Raw genomic sequence first — 19,766 nt, forward strand, 5'->3', positions numbered from 1 at the left:
CTCTCATGTTAATTAGTCCTCAGGCTCAACCTTTCTCTTCATCTGGGATGCTGATGCCCCTGTGCCCCAGGCTGTGGCTGGCACCAGCCATGGCACAGGTCACAGTGTGACACAGCAGGGGACAAGGTGACAACCGAGCAGGAACCCCCCGAGGATGCCATGAAAGCCCAGCTGCTCCTTTTGTGCTTTGAAGTTTCACTGCTAAGGCAGGACCCTGTTCCCAACCCCCTGCTCATTATCTGGGAGAGTTGTTAATTAATCCTGGCTCTTGATGTGGCTGCTCCTGTGACCCCCGCTCTGCCTCACACCCCAAGCTCTGCTGTGTCCATCCTTCAGGACAGACCTGCGAGTCCAAAGCCTCATTTTCCTGCTGCAGGTATTGAAAAGAAATAAACCAAGGCGTGAAGGAGAGCTCGGGGTGGTTTTATTTCAGTTACAGGTGATTTTTCCACGAAATCCTGATAAACCAAGTCCAGAGTTTCCCTCACTTCAGTGAGGTGGGAGCATGGCTAAAGTCGATTTTTCAGCAGGAGACTGAGCAGCCACCATGGAGGGACCGGGACAGGGATGGGAACAGGGATGGAGACAGGGATGGGGACAGGGATGGGGACAGGGATGGGGACAGAGACGGGGACAGGGATGGGGACAGGGATGGGGACAGGGATGGAGACAGGGATGGGAACAGGGATGGGGACAGGGATGGAGACAGGGATGGAGACAGAGACGGGGACAGAGACGGGGACAGGGATGGAGACAGGGATGGGGACAGGGATGGGGACAGACAGAGACTGGACCCGGGGCAGGAATGGGAACAGGGACAAGGTCCGGGATCGGGATTAGGACAGACACAAGAACAGGGGCAGGGATAGGGCCCGGGAGCGGGGCAGAGACAGGGATGGGGACAGGACCAGGACCGGGACCGGGCCCCGCGCGCGCCCCCGCCCCGGGGGAAGCCCCGGCCCCGCGCACGCGCGCGCGCCCCCGCCCGCCCTCCCCCGCGCGCCCCGCCCCCCGCATGCGCAACCACCCCCCCCTCCCCGCCCCCCCCCGCCCCGCCGCCGCCGCCGCGCAGGCGCCCTGAGGCCGCCCCCCCTCCCTGCGCCGGCGCATGCGCGTCGCCCCCCCTCGGCCGCGGGGAGGGGGATGCGGACGGGGGAAGATGGCGGCCTCGAACAACCCGCGGAAATTCAGCGAGAAGATCGCGCTGCACAACCAGAAGCAGGCGGAGGAGACGGCGGCCTTCGAGGAGGTCATGAAGGACCTGAGCCTGACCCGCGCGCACCGGGTGAGACTCGGCGGCGCCGCCCCCCGCTGGGGGGGCGGGGGGGGGGGGGGGGGGGGGGGGGGGGGGCCCCCCCCCCCCGCGGGGCCCCCCGGGCCGGGGGCGGCGGCGGCGCGCGGCGGGCGGGGCGGGCAGCGCCCCCTGGCGGGGGCGGGCGGCGCCCGCGGTGGGGAGAGGCCCCCTCAGCCCCCCCCTCACGGCCCCCGTTCCCCCCCACCCCCGATTTCGCGGCACCGGGCCCGGCCCGAGCCGTCCACCGGCCCCGCCGCATCCCCGGGAGACCGCCCCCTGCCGCGGGGGGAGGCCCCGGGCCCGCCCGCCGGAGGGTCGGGGCAGCGGCATCACGGCACGGCCGGAACGGGCCCGGCGGGGAGGGGGCTGCGCTGGGCTGGGCTGCGGCGGGGGCACCTCCGTGTCCCCTGTGAGGGGGCTGAGGAGGGTCCCGGTTCGTCACACCGGGACAGGCCCCGGGCCGGAGGGGGATCCCGGATGCTTTGCCGGTGTCTGAGGGGAGATCCCAATTGCATCACCCCGGGACAGGCCCGGCTCTGAGCGGGGATCTCGGTTCCATCACCTCTGGACAGGCCCCGGCTCTGGAGGGATCTCATTTCCTTCACCGGGGTCTGAGGGGGTGCTGGTTCCATCCCGCTGTCCGCGCGGGGCTCCTCATCCCGGGACAGTCCCGGCTCCGAGGGGAATCCCGCTTCCTTCAGCCTCGCCTGGAGGCTTCTCCCGCTCCTCATCCTGGCCCAGGCCGGGGGCTGAGCTCGGCTCGCAGCTGAGCAGGTGTCGCGGTTTCCTCGCTGGAGTCTGCGCTGGGCTCCTGGTTCCCCAGCCCGGGGCAGCCGCAGTTTGGGGTCCCTCAGAGCCCCCCGGGGCATCCCCCGCTGCTCGGGCTGCGGACACGGAGCAGCCGCGGGCGGCAGCTGCCGGACTCGCTGCCGGTGTTGTTCCCGTTACACTCCGGTTGTCGTAGGTGCAAATTGCTGCACTTCCAAAGCCTCCCTTGGCTGGTGATGTCTCTGCAAAGCCCATCAGCAGAAATTCCCGGCATATCCAATGCGCTTTCCGGGCACGAAATGCCTTTTCTGGTTCAGATTCAGGAATGTCAGGGCTGTTCTGTTCCTGTCTCACCTGCTTGTGTCAGTGTTTTGTTTTTAACTGTTTCAAGAGAATTTACGAGCCTGCTTGTGGTGGAAGCTGTGCAAGAACTACAGAACACACAGTTGGATTTGCTGTGAAAGGTTCCCTTTTATTCCTGTGTGTCAGGAGAGGGTAAATATTTGTTTTGAATTGGTGGTGCTGTTGGATGTAAAGTAAAGGCACCTGCCTGGGAAGGTGTGAGGCTGGAGTTCTGCTCATGCTCACCTGGATGTTGGATGTTCCTGGTGGACTTAGTTGGGACCAAAGTGAGGATAATTTAGAGGTGTTTGTAGTCACTGGAATCATCTTGTGTGGCTCAGTATCCTGGGATTTTGCCTTCAGTGGTCAGTCCTTGCTGCCACTCCAGAGCCGAGTGTTCCTGAGGGAGTTCTTGGAATCTGCAATTACAGGTTGTCCTTCAGTTAACTCACAGCTTGAGCTCTCACCTTCTGCAAGAGAAGTCAGAATCCAGATTCATTTCTCCTGAATCCCATTTCAGTTTCTCCCAAATCCAAGCGCTCCTAACCCAGGTTTTGCGCTTGGAAACCCATCACACTTTCAAGAACCTGGTTTTGAGGAAAGAACCCAAGATGAATAACTTTTCTGAGCATTCTGGGTACTGAAGTGATGGAAACACTGACCAGAGAGCTGAGTAAAATGTCTCCTTTGTAGACTTTTTCTTTCAAATTCCATGATTTCATCAGGGTTTAAAATGCAGCATGAAAGCAAAAAGGGGTTAAGCACAACTTTGCTGTTTGCTCTCATTTTCATTTGGCAAGCAGCACGTTGCTGTCAGTTTGAAAACGCCTTACTCAGTTGGTGGAAGCAGCCCAAAATTTCTGTTGCCTTTTCATTATTAGTAATTGTCTTTTTTGCAATGTTTACCATCTTGTCTGCTTTATTGTTGGTTACTGCTAAGAGCAGAGGCAGAAATTCTGAACTTCCTTTCTGTCGTGGTCATCTTCCACCTATTTATGATGTTGGATCCATGTGGGATTTTTAAGTTCCGACCCAACCCCTCCTTTACTGCCCTGACCAAAATAAAGAAGAAGAAAAAAAAAAGAAAAAATCATCAAGAAAGAATAAACTTTGTTTTCCAAAGGGTTTCCCTGTTGAGTGGAGCAGCAGAGTCCTGTTTTTCAGCTGGCACAGTGGATTTTTGGCATTTCAGCTCTGCTGGGAGGCGCAGACCTTGCGCAGAGCGGAGGTGGGTGGTCGATGGAAGCTCTGGAGCTGCTTAATTGTCTTGTGAGTGGGACCTTGGTGTTCATAATCCAGAGCTTTCTGCCAGTCCCATAGTAACAAAGTGGGTGAGAAGAGGAGAGGGGGAGTTATTTTTTTTTTTTTCACCGTGACATTGACTCCTGTTTTTTGTTTGTGGCTCTCCTCCTTTCCTTTTTTTTTTTTCTCCGAGGATTGGAATTTCAGCACTGCACTGATTTCTGGGCTTGTTTACCAGGGCTTGTCTCAATTTCTCAGCCCAGGGATGCTTTGATGCAGCTGTTTACTTATCCGAGGCTGTTGCTGTCCTTTCAAATTGTAATTAACCAAAAAATTAACGTGCAGATAGTGCTGAGCCCTTCAGTATGTGACTCTTAAAATGCTGTAAAATGTAGGATTTTTAAAGACAATTTGTGACCTGCATTTTAAGAATGGTTCTTATAGGAGATTTTCTCAGGTTTCCAGGATTGCTTTTTTTTTTAATATTCACTTAAAGTCACTTAATTTTGAGGGCTTTCAGCCAGAGCTGTGTTTGAGCTCCCTCTGATGGGCCTTGCAGTCTTATCTTGGAAAAAAAAGACCCCCCCCAAACTCCAAAAAGCTTCCAGTGGTGCTGTCTCCCAGCTCTGCCTGCCCTGGAACAAACCCAGGGAATTAAACCCAGGTTAATGGTGATGTTTGGAAACATTGTGCAAAATTTCATCACCCTTTGCTTGTGTATTTCTAGGTGTTATCCAAAGCTCTGCGTGGCTTTTGTTGAGTTCCTGGAAACCATGTGAAGTAAAAAGTCAGTGTTTATATTTTAAACCTGGCTAATTTTAATACAAAATCCTGTTGTAGTGTAATTTTGTCAAGTGGAGTATGTTGTAATAGCATAGATTTGATTTTTATCTGAAATAAACTTGAGGCGAAACCCCACAGTTTGTGATGGAGTGTGTGTAAACCCACACACATCCCCTTGCCACAAAATTTGTACTTAAAAATGAGACACTCAGTGGTTTTCTGGTTCTTGTTGGCTGTGGAAGAGATCAAAATGTCTCTGTACATTCCCAGCTCAGCGTTGGATGTAGATAATATGCAAAACAGTATTTAAAAGCTTAGTTAAATCAGGAATGCTAATCTGCTTTTAAAAATGAGAAACACTAATGATGATGATGATACGGAGCTTCAGTGCTTCCTGATGTCTTCAGCAGGTTTTTATTAATTAATGTGATACAAAAGAAATTCCCGATGACGTAAGAGTGGTTTTGAATGTCTTAGAGATATTAAAGAAATGCATCAAAATCAGGACTGAGCTCTCCTAGCAGAGAGATTGCTGCTTCCAGCTGGCAGCTCAGGTTAAAAGTGAGTTTCTCTCCGAACACAAATGTGAATTTTTCAAGCTCTAGAGGGTATTTTTTTCTTCATTAACTTTCCCAAAGTTTGGACCCCGAGTTTGCACATTTCCAGACCAAGAAATGAGTGGTTTGTGCTTCATCTGTGCTCACCCCCTGGTGTGATGTATTTCATTTTCTGATGAATCCCAGGATCGCTGAGGTTGGAAAAGCCCATCCCCAGCTTGTCCCCACTGAGTGCCACCTCCAGGGCTGGGGACTCCAAACTCTCCAGGATCTGAGCACCCTTTCCATACAGAAATTCCTGCTGGTGTCCAGCCTGGAAAACCTGAGGCCGTTTCCTCTTGTCCTTTGTGGAGCTTTGTGGCCATCCTGAAGCAGGAGCCCAAGCAAAGCAGGGTGTTTGGAACCCCCAGAGATGCTCCAGCTGCTGCCACCTCGGGCTGTGGCATCACAGGCTGGGTTTAATTCTTTGAAAGAATGTTTGTAAATGAGCAGGGTGAGAGGCAGAGGGGACCTGCCAGGGCACAAAGAATCTCTGTTCTTGTGCAACCCTTGGCTTCCCTCAGCCTGCCTGAGCTGTCCAAGGTAAACACGGAGCTCTGCTGTGCCATCCTGGGAAACTGCAGTGAGCAGGGCAAGGTTTCTTCTGGCAAACCCAGGCAGCTTTTGTTGGAATTTTTAATTATGCTATTTTTTTTTTAAGGAGACAATGACTTTTTTACTGATTGTCCCATCACTCCCACACAGCACAGCTGCTGCTGGACAAAGTCTCTCTGTGTGCAGTGGCCAAATCCCTGGGTGTTAATGATGTAGCAAAGCTGGGAAGGCTCTGGGAGCACGTGAGGCTGAATTGTACAACTGCTGCATTTTGGGTGTTTGGTTGTAATTCTCAGGGTGAACATGTGGGACTCAGCTCCGGCTGCTGCGCTTGGGTTTTATTTAGCATCAGCACTGGGTGGTAATTTGCATTTATAGAAGGTGCTCGTTTAGGAAGAGAATTTGTTCTCAAGGTGAGCTACAGTTGGTTTTTCCTGTTCTTTGGGGTTGATTTGGGGTTTTCCCCTTAAGCAGCAGAGGGGAGCTGAGCCTGGGGTCACATTGAAGAGGGGGAGGTGTGGATGCTGATTCTCTTGGTTTACCAGACAGAAATTGAAATTTGTGGTGCTGTCTTTATCTGTGACTGTACAAGTGACAGAGATGCCAAAGCCCTCGGGGACAGGAGGGGCTGGTGCTGTGTTAATCTGAGCTCTGTCCTGGCCAGGGGCAAACAGGATCTCTACATGAGTAAATCACCACCCCACAAAACACAGCCACAGGAACTGTGCCTCAAAATAGTTCTCAAGGATATCTGGTATTGAAAAATGATTTTAGTAGCAATGTGGCCTGAGGGTGAATTATCTTCAGGATCTGTGAGATGGAACAGAAAAAGAGATGTTCCTCTCCCAGCACAAAGGAAAAGGAGGGGAAACCCCAGAGCCTGGAAAGCCCAGGGTTGTGGTTGTGTCAGGACGTGGGCTTGAGAACCATTTTTACCTGTTCTTGGGTTTCTCTATCAGATTAGTTCTTATGGATTTTTTTTTGTTGAGTAAACTGCATTTTTATTTTTCTAACTCTGTCAGGAACAACATTTATTGAAATCTGCCGTCCATCAACCCCCTGCTCCTCTCACTAACACTTTGTTCTCCATTTTATTATCAATTTATCAATGCCATTGATTTTGGTTCAGAAGCACTTCCTTCACTTCAGGAATAACAAAACCCTGACTCTGCTGAGGCAGCAGCACCAGGCAAATTTCAGTGAGAGTTTTCACTCCTGTGTCCAGCACCGTGTTCAGTCAGTGTGGCCACGTGTGGCTACAGCAGGATGGACCAGATTAAACCAAACCCATGAATATGGGGCTTTTGGGGAGGAGTTTAACCCAAATTTCCTGCACTGTGTGAATTTTCTGTAAGAAATTCCTCCCTGTGAGGGTGGGGAGGCCCTGGCACGGGTTCCTTGGATAAGTTGTGGATTTCCCATCCCTGGAAATGTCCAAGCCCTGGGGCTTGGAGCAGTGTGGGATAGTGGAAGGTGTCCCTGCCTGTGGCACAGGGTGGAATTTGATAATTTTAGGGTCCTTCCAACCCAAACCACTCTGGGATCCTGTGAAATTATCCAGTGTTATCGAGCACTTTCATTGTCGTGGTAATCAAACACTAATTTGGCAAAAAACAGACATCCTCTCAAAAATGATCAATAAGGATTTAACCAAAATGTATTAAAGGCCAAATACTTATCTGTGTTCTCCATTATCCATCTGTGATTGCAGAGGAACATTTTCTTGGGAGGTGGAAGGGCAGTTTGGTCCACGGCCCTGACAGCATTGATCACTCCCTAATGCTCTGTTCCACACTGGCATCGGTATTTTTGTGCCTAATGCAGGATCTGAAACTCAAGTAGACTTCAAGGCACTTTTCAGCAAATGTAAGGCTGTATCTTGAGCAAAAAAACAGTAAAGAAATCTTTTCTGGGTTAAAACCATCCCTGGTTGTGCTGGCTGGAGCTCTATGCCGGTGTTTTTGTAGCTGTGCTGGAGGAGCTGTTGCTGAGGGGTTCCTGAGGGCTTGGGGTGAGGGAGTGAAAGAAGCAGCAAATTCAAAATCAGGTGGTTTTTTTGGGAACAGGGTTCATTTTGTGCCTGTGACCGGCTGTGACCTCGCTGCTGCTTCACTTTTTTTTTTCTTTTGGTCTCAACTCCTCACATTTTGTTAAACAAATGTGGTTCCAAAGGCTTTGGTGCCTCATCCCTGGGAGCATCCAAGGCCAGGTTGGACAGGGTTGGAGCAGCCTGGGATGGTGGGAGGTGGCTCTGCATGATCCCTATCGTCCCTTCCCACCCAAACCCTTCTGGAATTCCGTGAGCTGAAGGCGGCAGCTGGATTGAGTCTTTATTATCAGCATCTCTGGAGTTAATCTTTCAAATGTTGCTTTGATTTGTTTGAAAGGATTTGCATTTCGTGCTGTTGGAAGTGATATCCAGGAATGAGGATCCGTGAGGATTTCCAGCAGTGCTTGTGGAGCCAAGGGAGCATTGAACAGTCCCTCTTTATCATTTTATGTTTTGGCCTGATCTCCTTGGGACTTTATAAATTATAAAGTTGTAACCAAGTGTTGATAACAACCTTGTTTTGCAAACTATTTCTTGGGAATTAAAAATTCTTCCCCTTGTACCAGAGCAATCCTTTGCAATCAAACAACAACACCACACACCCACAAGAAACAGCTCTTAAATAATGAAGTGGAGGAGGCTGAAGTGCTGCAGCTTGAGGCTGCAGCAAGAATTCCACAGCCCTGGCTGAAAGTCTCTGCTTCACAGGCAGATTTCATCCAAGTGTCTTTTCCTTCCTTTGCCTGGTCTATCACTTTTCCTGATGATTGGGAAAATCTCCTCTGTGCTCTCCCTGCTGAGCTGCTCACTGCTGGTTTTACTCTGGTTACTTATCACTCCAGAGCAGTAAGATGTGTTAACTGCATGCTGCAGCTCTGTCAGATGAATTTTCAATTAATTTTGGTACCCAGCTATTACTATTTATGTGAATATTATTTTCCTTGGACGGCCGAGGTCTCGGAGGGGAGGGAATTGGAGTTGATATCCCAAAATATATGAATTTCCAGGCAGATGGTGATAGCTCCCACCTCAGACAGAGGAGCAGTTGTTAGTGACAGGATGGGGCCTCTTCAGACCTGTTGGAGGAGCAGCTCGTGAAGCTGTGCAGGAGATTTTTCCAGCTCTGGAGCCTCAAAGTGGGATTTCAACATCTGTAAGCTGGATTAAAGGAATAAAAAAACCTCAGTGGGAGAAGGGGAGGCAGGGATTGATCGTTTCATACCCTGACTTCTCACTTTTTGATTCCTTGCAGAGTCTCAGTGTAGATCGTATTCCTGGCAGCAAGAGGGATGGAGAATATCTGATTTAATATTTATTTAATATCTTAAATATTGCACAAGTTTCCAGCAGCCAGCTCAGATTCAAATGTCTGATTGACCTTCTCCTTGTAATTAGATTTGCCTCTGGTTCAGGGAGATGATTGTGCTGAATGAGCCTTTTGCATTCGAAGAATTTGGACTCTGATGATATTTTGGATATTTTTGATGCCTGAAGGCTTGGCTGATGCCACATTTTCAAGCCACAAACAATTTTCTGTAGTTTTTGGCCACTCTGAGGGCAGAGTGAGGTGCCCCTGAACCCCAAAGAGCGCAAACATGCCCTGCTTGGCTCCTAATTTACGAAACTTATAGGGTTACATAACTGAATTTTCATTCTTTAGCTAAAAATAAAAAATGGAACATAAAAGCTATTTTTATCATACTTAATGAGGGCATCTCTGCTTTTATTTCAGCTTTTCTGAGGCATTTCAATAGGAGGAATGGGGATGGTTGAGGAACTTTTTATTGAAGCTGGATGATTGTTTCCTGGCGTTCTCCATCAGATCCCTGCTCAGAAGGAATATTTGCTTTAAGAGAAGAAGGTCCCTTTTAACTCAGCCTTTTCTGTGATAAATTTATTTTAGGATGGTTTATAGTAATTAGTGCTGTGTTGCACCTCAACTGTGTTGGGGTAGGGCTGTGTCTCTGCTTTTTGGGGTTGTTTTTTGGGGTTCCTTTCTGGGTTTGCTTTGTCTCCTGTTCTCACCCAGGTGCCCAAAGTTTGCTGATAACAAATCAAAAACGATCCTTCCCTCCCAATTCTCCGCACAATTCATCCTTAGCTAATAACACAAAAATAAACAAGATTTGGAGAGCGTCGAGCTCCATCTAAATAGAACCAAAAGAATTCTTCGCCTTCTGGATCTCAAATAAGAAACCAGCTTCAAGCAGGAGCCCTCTCCTCTGCTTTTTATTGAATTATCAGCAGCATCCACGCCTGCCCCTCGCTGGAAGCCTTGCAGGGAAGGAGGGTGGCACTCGCTGAGCTGCCACGGGCTGAGGTTTGTTTTTCAAAGCTCTCAAATCAGGTTTGGTGCCTGTTGTAGCTTTGCTTGGCTCCCTGCCCGGTGATAGAGCACAACTCGGAAGAATAGTCACTATTTTAAGGCTCCAGTTTGCTGTATCCTGTTTTTGCTGCTCAGTTGTGACTGTGAAGTTTTAAACAGTAAACCTTTGTTCACCAGAAATAGCAAAGTGTTTTTAAACACCGAGTCGTAGCCTGTGCATTAAGTTTTATTCTTTATTATTATGGCCTTGTTTGTTTATTCAAATTTTTGCAAGGTGTGTTCCTAATGATTCTTTGCCCTCGACCCCCCAGTGATTCATATTCCTTCATTTTGGGGAGGAAAATGCAGTTTTTCCTCTGTTTTCACTGTTCAGAGACAAGAAAAGAAATAAAACAGAAATAAAGAATAAAAAACAATCACAGTATTAAACGGTGTTGCTTCCTCTCTCCCCTTTCTGGTTCGTTTTCTTTGGGTTCACAAGAAAAAATTGATTCGTTGTTGTGAAAAAAAAAAGAAAAACTTTATTTTCTTTTAAAAAAAAAGGATTTGAGCGCACTGTTTGGGGGTTGTAAATAGTGTTGGGGTGTGAGATCTTTCCACTTTCACAGGAATTGGAGGAGGCAGCTGGGGGAGAGCTCCGAGCCTTGGTGATTTTTACAACCCCGTTTCCTCACGGTTTTATAGCTCAGGCAACCTGGGGAGCTGCTTGCAGCTCCTGAAGGAGAATCTAATGGGGCCTTGGAATTTGGAGATGACTCATAAGAGGACAAAACAATCCAGTTAAGTGATTTGAGGTCTTAAATAATCTCTTCAGCAGGAAGGTGAAGAAAACATGAACTCATGAGTAATAATTGGCTCTCTTGGAGTGCTAAAAGTGCAGCGCTGGGGCTTGGCCAGGGCTCAGCTGATTCCTGCCCGGGCTTTGCTGATCAATAACATCTCAGCTCTTATGAATGGAATTTATTTGACTGGACTGTAATGCTCTTAGCAGAGGATTATTTGGATTGCACTTCTGAGTTGGGATTCTTGGGGTGTCCTGTGCATGGCCAGGAGTTGGGCCTGATCCTGATGGATCCCTTCAAACTCAGCCTGTTCTGTGGTAAATTCATTTTAGCTTCATCCTGAGGGATCCTTTTGAACTCAGTGTATTCTGTAATAAACTTATTTTAGATTGACCCTGATGGGTCCCTTTTAACTCAGACTTTTCTGTGAGAATTGTATTTTAGGTTGTTTTATGGTGAGTGCTGTGTTGCACCTCAGCTGTGTCTCTGCTTTTCGGGGTTGTTTTTTGGGTTTGCTTTGTCTCCTGTTCTCCACGAGTCACCCAAATGCCCAAAGTTTGCTGATAACAAAGAAGAAGTGATCCTTCCCTCCCAATTTTCTGCTTCCTGGACATGCAGCCTGCACAAACGAGTGTTTTTAGTCCCAAATCCAAAGGGTGGGAATGCCTTCCTCAGGTTATCACAGACTGGAGATAAGAACTTACTCCATCACCTCCTTCCCCTGTCAGAGCACAGAATTTGCAGTTCTGCCTTAATTTTGGAGAGGTTTTTCAGCAGCTGCAGGGGCCTCCTGCAGGTGTTACAGCCTTTGAGACCTCAGGATTTTCCTGGGAAGCCACTGGAAGTGCAGGATTGAAGCAGTGCTATCAGGTAACCTTAAAAATAATCAGATTTAGAAAGCCTCAAGTCAGCTGCCTCGCTGCGCCCTTCCCTGTGCCTGGCAGTTTTCATTACTCTCATGATGAAAACACCTTTTTCTGAATCCCAGTTTGTTTTTCCATGGAGCTCCTGTTTCATTCCAGGAGATGGAAGAGGAGGATTTTGCTTCCCCTTTGCTCTGTGCTGAGCTGGGACAATCCCAGGCAGCAGCACAACCCTTTGCTCCTGGTCCTTGAAGGTGTCACCTCTCAGTTTGTTGTGAAGTTTTAAAGTTTTGGAGGTGGTTTTGTTTTGTGCATTGGGGGTGAAAATGAAAATCCCTGAAAATCAAGGCTGGCCCTGAGGAAGGAGTTGCTTGGGAAGTGGCTCAGTGGCAGAAACAAAACTGCTGCTCTTTTGTGGCTGCTAAATTCCAAGATATTACAACAGCTTCCTTCCCTTAAAAAAAAAAAAAAAAAGCAACAAAAATGCTTTTTTTTGGCCTTTTCCTGCATTTTTGTTCTTCCTGGCTGCATTTGCTTGGCCTGAGAGCCGTGTTTGTGTCCTGACACAGCGATGGGATAATGGAACAAATCCTTAAAAGTGACTGGAGTGACAGTTGTGGTGCTGGAGGAGTAAACAATGATGTAGCAGTTCCACGAGCCTGGGGTCATGTCCAGTTCATCCCATATGTCTGCAGTTTTTTGGGGTAATTTTCACTTCGTTTCTAGTAGACATTTGGCTTCCTGTTTTGGCTTTGCTTGTCCCATTCCCTGCAAAATCCATCACTCCAGGACACCGAGATCCTTGGGAGGCCAGCAAGGATTGGCACAGGCAACAAGGGAAACTTGTGCTGGGCTTGTCCTCACTCCTCTGTCCAGAGCCAGCCTTCAAATCTTCACTTTTATGACACTAAAAACACCCTGAAAATTAAAAAAAAAAAAAAACCCAAACTATTGCAAAACATTTTGTTCCAAGCTGCTGCTGGAATCTCTGAAGTCCCAAGCGAGGCAGGCAGAGCAGCTGCTCTCACTGTGGATTATCCCTTTCCTCTCAACTTCAGCCTTCATTTCCTTTCCCCTCCTTCCTGGGAGGAACAGCTGTGCCTTTGGAGCCTCTGCTGCTCTTGGAGCACGGCTGGAAACTGCAGGAAATCGGTGACTTTAGAAATCTGCCTCTTCCTGAGTGTGACAGCCCAGTCAGAGAGAGGCAGAGGCTCCTCTGCTCCTTATCCTGATAAATGAGGCTGGGGAGAGTGAAGGAGCTGCCTCTGGATCCCATTCCCTCTTCCTCGTGGTCATGAAATGTTGATTATTCCCAAATAATTCAAAAATTCCCAATTTCCCAAATAATTCCCAAAGTATTCAACAAAAAATAATAAAAATCAAATATAATAATGACAATAATTCCCAAAGAGAGCAGCGGTGTCACTCTCAGGGTGTTGGTTGGGATTTCAGAGCCCCCTTGTTAATCCCTCAGCTGACAGCAGCCTGCTCACTTCGCTGGAATTTCAGATATTTTTAATCTCCCTCTGTCTCAAGCCCTTTCCTAGAGGATCAGGGTGTTTTGTCACAGAATTTGAGCTGTGGTTTGCTGTTATCACACCTTTTTCTTTCTCTGAGGTGCTCCAGAAGATCATTTCAAACATGTGGCTTTGTACCATAAAATTTATTTCCATCATTTATCAGGGCATTGAAGGTAAACTCCATTATTTACATGTTACAGGTGTCTGCTGAGGTGAAAATATTGCTGTTGTTAGATTTCATAATATTGATTTTTGATTACATGGGAAATTAAAATAAAAAGCCAAACTTGAAATCCATCTCTTCAGGCACCTATTGAACTATCTGGTAACAGCATGGGTGAATTTATATCAGTAACATGTAAATAATGAAAGTATTTGTAATTATTTGCAATAAATTACACAAAACATGATAAAATTATAAAAACAATCAGTATTCATCCAAGCTCTAAAAGCATTATAGAGATTAAAAAGTCCAAAAGTCTTCCCAGCCTTCATTTATTTCTGGGAGCAGCAGGATATTTTAATTCATTTATCCTCATTCCCCCAGTGGGATCCAGAGGTGGTGGTGGCTGACAGCCTCTGGAATATCTGGAATATCTTCATTTATCCCCACTTTTCCCTGGATTTCTCCAGGCTTGGAGCACCACTCAGACTTTGAGTTGCTGATGGGATAATTAAACTGTGAGGAGTTCCAGAACAGCCTTTCCAAAATCCCTCTGCTGGGATTATTCCCATTTGCCAGGAGGATCCCTGAGATGGGAACAGTTTGGGATCTAAATCCTCTGCCCCTGGAACTTGTTCTGTGCTCAGAACTTTGTGTCTGCTCATTATTGATTTTAATTTTCAGGTTGGGGATGTGGAGAGGCACCGGCAGCTGCTGGAATTAATAAAATTGTGGCCAACACAGAAATTCCCGTTTCCTTGGTTTATCAGGATTTTTCTTTATTCATTTGTGATTTCTCCCTCATTGAATTAAAGAAATCCCAGGCAGTTTTCAGGGTGAGTGGGTTCATAAACGAGCAGTTATTTGAATGTGTATTAATTGTAGCAATTCTTTGAGTACCAAGTGTTGAGTTTTTAAAATTCAGATTTTAATTCCAACGAATTTTGGACTGTTAACAGAAAAGGCTTCCCTTGAGGAGCCAAAGTCTGGGTGTTGGGAGAGTTGTTGGCACCTTAAGGAAATTTTAAACAATTAAAAGAAATTTTAAACCCAAAGTCTGGGTGTTGGGAGAGTTGTTGTCACCTTGAGGAAATTTTAAACAATTAAAAATGGGTTAAATTAATTAAAGGGTTAATGAGGTGATTTGTAGCTCGTGGCAGCTCTGCCACTAAATCTAAACTGGAATCATTAAATCGCTGTTAAGGTCTCTTTCTTTTAAAGCTTTTATTTGCTTTTCTTATCAACACGAGGATTGTGAATGGGGAGAAATCTCCCTTTGAAGGCTCCAATCCCGCTGGGATGGCAGCAGGAGCTGCAGCGTTTGTTTGACTTGCTGTTTAATTCCAACTGCTGAGAGAAGCCAGAGCACGACTTTGGGAGCCTCTTTTCCTTCTGCTTCCTCTCAGCACAGGCACTGGGAAGTTCCTCACATCCAAAATCCCAAATCCTGCAGCAGCGCTGGGTGCTCCAGGTGAAAAATTCCTGGGAAATTTCATCCTTGTCCAAGCAAACCCTGCTCAGCACAACGGGATTTCCCTATAATGCAGCCTCTAAAACTCCCACTAAATCCTGCCAGCAGAACTGAAGTCCCAATTAAGCTTTAATAATACTTTTCTAATTTTAATCCGCGCCGGTTTTGCTGCTTATTAGGCTGAGGTGCTAAAGAGGAAGGGTTTTTGTAAAGGGAAAAAAATGAAATTATGAGAAAGCTCAGTGTGGAAACTGCAAGGCAGTGAAAAAGCCGTTATCACCAAATCTTTGCTTCCTGTAGTCATCAGATATCTGGGGTTTTATCAAACGGACACTCCACCCTTTTATTATCGTTCTGGCAGTCCAGATTTCATCTGTTAAAAAAGGCATTTTAAGAAAAACCTTTACACTGGATTTGGGTTGATCTACAGCGCCAAAATTGCCAAACTTCTCAGTAAGTTCTGCCCACAAATTTGTAATTTACTCAGAATTTTTCAGGGAAGAATTTCAATAACTTAAAGTATTTAATTCTTAATAAATGCTTCATTTAATTCCCATCTGCATATTACAAAACTGGATTTGTATTTAGGGTTTTGTTTCTGTCCTTATTATTTTTTTAATTGTAGAACTTGAATCTCTCCCTACAAACACAGCTGTGTGTCCAGCAAACAGTAACCCAAATGGAAAAATCGATATATTTCATATAAATTTTCACATTAATGATAGGATTTTTTGTGATTAAATTGGATTTTAAAGAAAAAAAAAATGAAGATTTAAAGTTGAGTAAGAGAAAGGCTGGTGGAAGGAAAATTACAGATTCCATTTGGATGTAGCGTTTGGGGAACATTTGTTCAGAACAAGAAAACCAAGCAGAAATAAAGTGGTTTAACAAGCAAAAGCTGTTTCCTTACCAAAAGCTTTCTTGGGAAAGAACTGGGCTATTTAGCAATATTTTCAGCTGTCAGGGAGCTGCTCTTGGCCACATCACAGAGAAATGGAAAAGCTGCAATGTAGAGTCACCGAGTTCTCGTGGTTCATGAAATTAATAAATCTGGTGAGCACTCAGTAATTCCTTATCATCCTTCCCTGTCTAAATTCATCCAGAATCCAAATTGCACTAATTGAATCCAGCCCCAGGAGATAACCCTGGGGCTGCCCTGAGACTTGTTAACATTTCCAGAGTAATCAGAATTTTTTTTCTATTAAGTAAAGGCTTTTCCTTTTTGTTGTTTTCTTTTAAAATCCAACCCCTCTCCAAACCTCATCCCCAGTTGTGCCATGTACCTGCTCCACCTCGCAGGGTGGATGGAGAGGAAAATGAAATTTCATTTTAGTCACAGCATCTGTTGTTTTCCTAAAGGGTGGGGAGGCCTTGGCACGGATTGCCCAGAGAAAATTGTGGATTTCCCATCCCTGGAAGTGTCCAAGGCCAGCTTGGAGCAGCCTGGGATGGTGGAAGGTGTGGGGTGGAATTAAATAATATTTAAGGTCCTTTTTGTCTTGGTTTAGGGCAAATTTGGGAGAGAACCTTCAAATGGGGTTCCTAAACTTTTATTCTGGATTTTGGTCCTGCTTCCCACTGTGCACTGAGCTATCTCAGAGAAATTTGCAGCTTTTTTAAAACTTTTTTTTTCTGCTGAGGAGGAAAAAAACCAGAGCTGATTTCACTCCTGATTTCCTGCTGGAATGACAGCAAAGTCCTAAGATTCAAACAAACTTTATTTTCCAACGAAAAAGCCGGAGCACGGAGTCGCTCAGGACACAAATCCTGCTCTGTTTACACTTGATCTTCGCAGATTGCAAGTGGCAGTTGTTGATGGGCTCCAATAAATGCGGAGTCTGGGGGCCACTCTCTGCTGCGAGGCAGGAGCCGAGCAGAGCAGCCAGCCCAGCTCTCCCCGGTGTGCTGATGGATGAGAGCAGCGAGCAGCAATCGCTCCTCTTCCTTTTGGCACCGATCTCCAGCAGCGTTTATCCTCGCGGAAATCAACCCTGCGGCCAAGCCACTGAACAGCCCGGGCTCCCCAGCTCTTGGGTCGCCTCATTTCCATGGAGGTGCAGCAGAAAGACAAATGTTCCTGACCTCCCTGTCCTGTGCTGCTTTTGAGGTGGGAATATCCTGAGAAAAAAAATCAAAATCCTAAAAAAAACACAAAGCCACCCCCTCCTCCCTTGGAGGTTCTTGAAAGGAAACCAACACCTGTTGGAGTAGTTACTTCAATGTTTGGCCCAAATCCCAAACAAAGCTTTTTTCTTCCCCTTTTTTTGTTGTTTTTTTTTTTGTTTTTAACAACAAAAACATATGCAGGGACCAAGGAAAAAGCACAGCTAGTTCTGGTATTGTGCTTTTTGTGCTCTGAGTTGGAGGGGCTGTGACTCATTAAGTGATACCAGCACAGGGTTTCTCTAATTTCATGTCTTGCTTCAGGAATTGTGTGGCAAAATCTTGCACGAGAGAAGCGAAGGGGCCCTTCCTGCTCCTTCCATGGGATCTTTCCAAGCCATTTGTCAGGGAAAACTGGGAATATTTTATAAATCTTCTTCCTGAGAGAGATCTGTCTTTCTTCCACTTTGTGGATGGTGTCTTGCCCTAAGAGCTGAGGCTTTTGAGAGCACCCTGGCAAGGGCTGGACACGAGCTCGGAGCTGTTTTCCCACCTCAGTGATCCTGGGATTCTGTGCTCTCTGGAGAGGTTGGATCTCCACCAGTCATCTCCTAAATCAGGGATTACTTTGGTCCCTCAGCTCAACACAGAGATTTTAGCTGTCTGTGCAGTTGGAAATTGGTGGCTTCTGGGGGAAATTCTGTGAATAAAAGGTATTTGAGTTTTCTGTGAGTTGTTTGAATGTCGGGAAAATGCGTGAGCTGTCCTCAGGGTGAGTTATATTCAGGGACTATTTTAATAGAAAATTCCTCCCTGGGAGGGTGGGGAGACCCTGGAATGGAATTCCCAGAGCAGCTGGGCTGCCCCTGGACCCCTGGAGCAGCCTGGGATGGTGGGAGATCCCCGTGGCAGGGGATGGATGAGATGATCCCTAAGGTCACTTCCAACCCAGATCATTCTGGAATTCTCTGATCCTCCATGGATACTTCCCAGAGTGTTGGCATGGAATAAACACGAGGCTGGGCCTTTATTCTGCATCCTGTCTGGGTGCTGGCAATGTGGTGTGAGCACTCTGAGCATCCCTGAACATCCCTGAGCATTCCTGAGCATTCCTGAACATTCCTGAACATCCCTGGCATCTCTGAGCATCCCTGAACATCCCTGTGCATTCCTGAACATTCCTGAACATCCCTGTTCATGTCTGAACATCCCTGAACACCCCTGTGCATTCCTGAACATCCCTGAACATCTCTGAGCATCCCTGTGCATTCCTGAGCATCCCTGTGCATTCCTGAACATCCCTGAGCATCCCTGAGCATTCCTGAACATCCCTGAGCATCCCTGAGCATTCCTGAACATCCCTGTGCATCCCTGAGCATTCCTGAACATCCCTGAACACCCCTGAGCATCCCTGAACACCCCTGAGCATTCCTGAACATCCCTGTGCATTCCTGAGCTAGAAATCCTGGCTCTGCCTTTTCCTTGGAAATCTCTCCCTGCCCTTTCTCACAAGAAACTTGTGGAGAAGGTTGGCCCTCCTTTGTAACCATTTCCGTTCTCAGTGATCACAGTGTCAAATTGTGCTGGTTAAAACAGTTGAAATTCTATTTTCCTCCTCCTTTCAGCTACAGCTGCAGAAAACCCAATATTTGCAACTGGGGCAGAGTCGTGGCCAGTACTACGGGGGGTCACTGCCAAATGTGAATCAGATTGGGAACAGTGCCATGGATCTCCCCTTCCAGGTGAGTTCTGAGGGTTTTTCCTTGGATTTGGTGATGAATTCTGTGCTTGGATGCTGCTGTGTCCTCCCAGGCAGCTGCTGGTCCCAAAATCAGCACCTAAAAACTTCGGGTGGGGTTGGGATTGTGGTAGATTTTAGTTCTTCTGTCTCTGTTTGTGAGGCTTTGGGGTCAGGAATACTCTGAGAGATGCAATTCCTAATGAAATCCGGGAATTCCAAATTGGGAGGAAATAAAGGTGATGTTGGGAGCTGAGGGGTGCAGGAATTGATGTGCATGTTCTGTGGGAGGAATTTTGGGAGAGGAGAAGAGCAGTGGGACACTAAGTGGTATCAGAATAATCACTTTGTTTTGGGCTGGCTGGAAAGGAAATGTCAGGATGTCCTGGCTGGGTTTTGTGACACTCCAGGGATGATGCACCTTAAACAGAAAATCAAGAGTTGCAGGTGAATATTTTGAATTGTTTTGAAGCATATTTGGACAGAGGATGTTGTCCAAGGACAGGATTAGCTGGTGGATCATTTGTGGACTTCTGAATTCCACATTTAGTTGATTTAGAGTGCTCAAAATAATGAACATTTCTGCATTGGTTTTCCTTATTTGAGCAGTCACAGTTAGAGCTGAGCTCACGAGGATGTGGTGGGAAGGAAATTTTGCAGTTTGTGGTTTTCTGATGAAGGCTGCTTAATAAAGATGGAGAAACTCTTGCTGACCTCCTCTAACTGCTTCTTGAAATAGGTGCAGACAGCTGAATTTGGGCAGGTTAAAAGCTTGAATCTTGTGCAAGAGGAGAGGCAAAAGTCTATTTTAATCTTGAATTCTTTGGGGAATACAGAGCAGAGGTTTGTAGTAGACTGAAGTCCTGTGTTACTCCACAATGTCTGCTCTGTTCAAGTTTTTCCCTTTAGCTTTTTGTTAAGGAGGTTAAGAATTCCTTTTTAACAATAATATTTCAGCGTTTCTGTGCTTGATGGCCATCACTGGTGGTTTTTACCTGGACTATTTTAATCTGGACTGCTGAAAAAGGAATACTCAAAAATTTATGAATGACTGGAGGAAGAGATGGAAACAAGCTATCCTTAAACCCTGGGGGTTTCTATATTTTTTCACACACACACACACACAAAAAAAAAACAAACCACCCAAATTGATGTTATTCCAGATAACAA

At 46.7% G+C, this 19,766-nt stretch overlaps 1 protein-coding gene across 8 annotated transcripts in view; it reads left to right on the forward strand.

The window, feature by feature from the left end:
• Window positions 1–1,108: 1,108 nt before the first annotated feature.
• CRTC1 (CREB regulated transcription coactivator 1) overlaps window positions 1,109–19,766 on the forward strand; it is a 43,217-nt gene continuing 24,559 nt past the window's right edge. For 7 of the 8 annotated variants that reach the window (XM_088067839.1, XM_014260336.2, XM_014260337.2 and 4 more), the window contains exons 1-2: window positions 1,120–1,285; window positions 18,484–18,600. In XM_088067839.1, the coding sequence (XP_087923965.1) occupies window positions 1,160–1,285; window positions 18,484–18,600 (243 nt within the window). In that variant the 5' untranslated portion in view covers window positions 1,120–1,159. Of the gene's footprint in view, window positions 1,286–18,483; window positions 18,601–19,766 lie in introns of all 8 variants that reach the window. The other variant, XM_014260334.2, reaches the window with a different exon arrangement.

The sequence above is a fragment of the Pseudopodoces humilis genome, chromosome 28, assembly GCF_049639895.1.
Source record: "Pseudopodoces humilis isolate 2021_Gansu_Grassland_sample_001 chromosome 28, ASM4963989v1, whole genome shotgun sequence".
NCBI lineage: Eukaryota > Metazoa > Chordata > Aves > Passeriformes > Paridae > Pseudopodoces > Pseudopodoces humilis.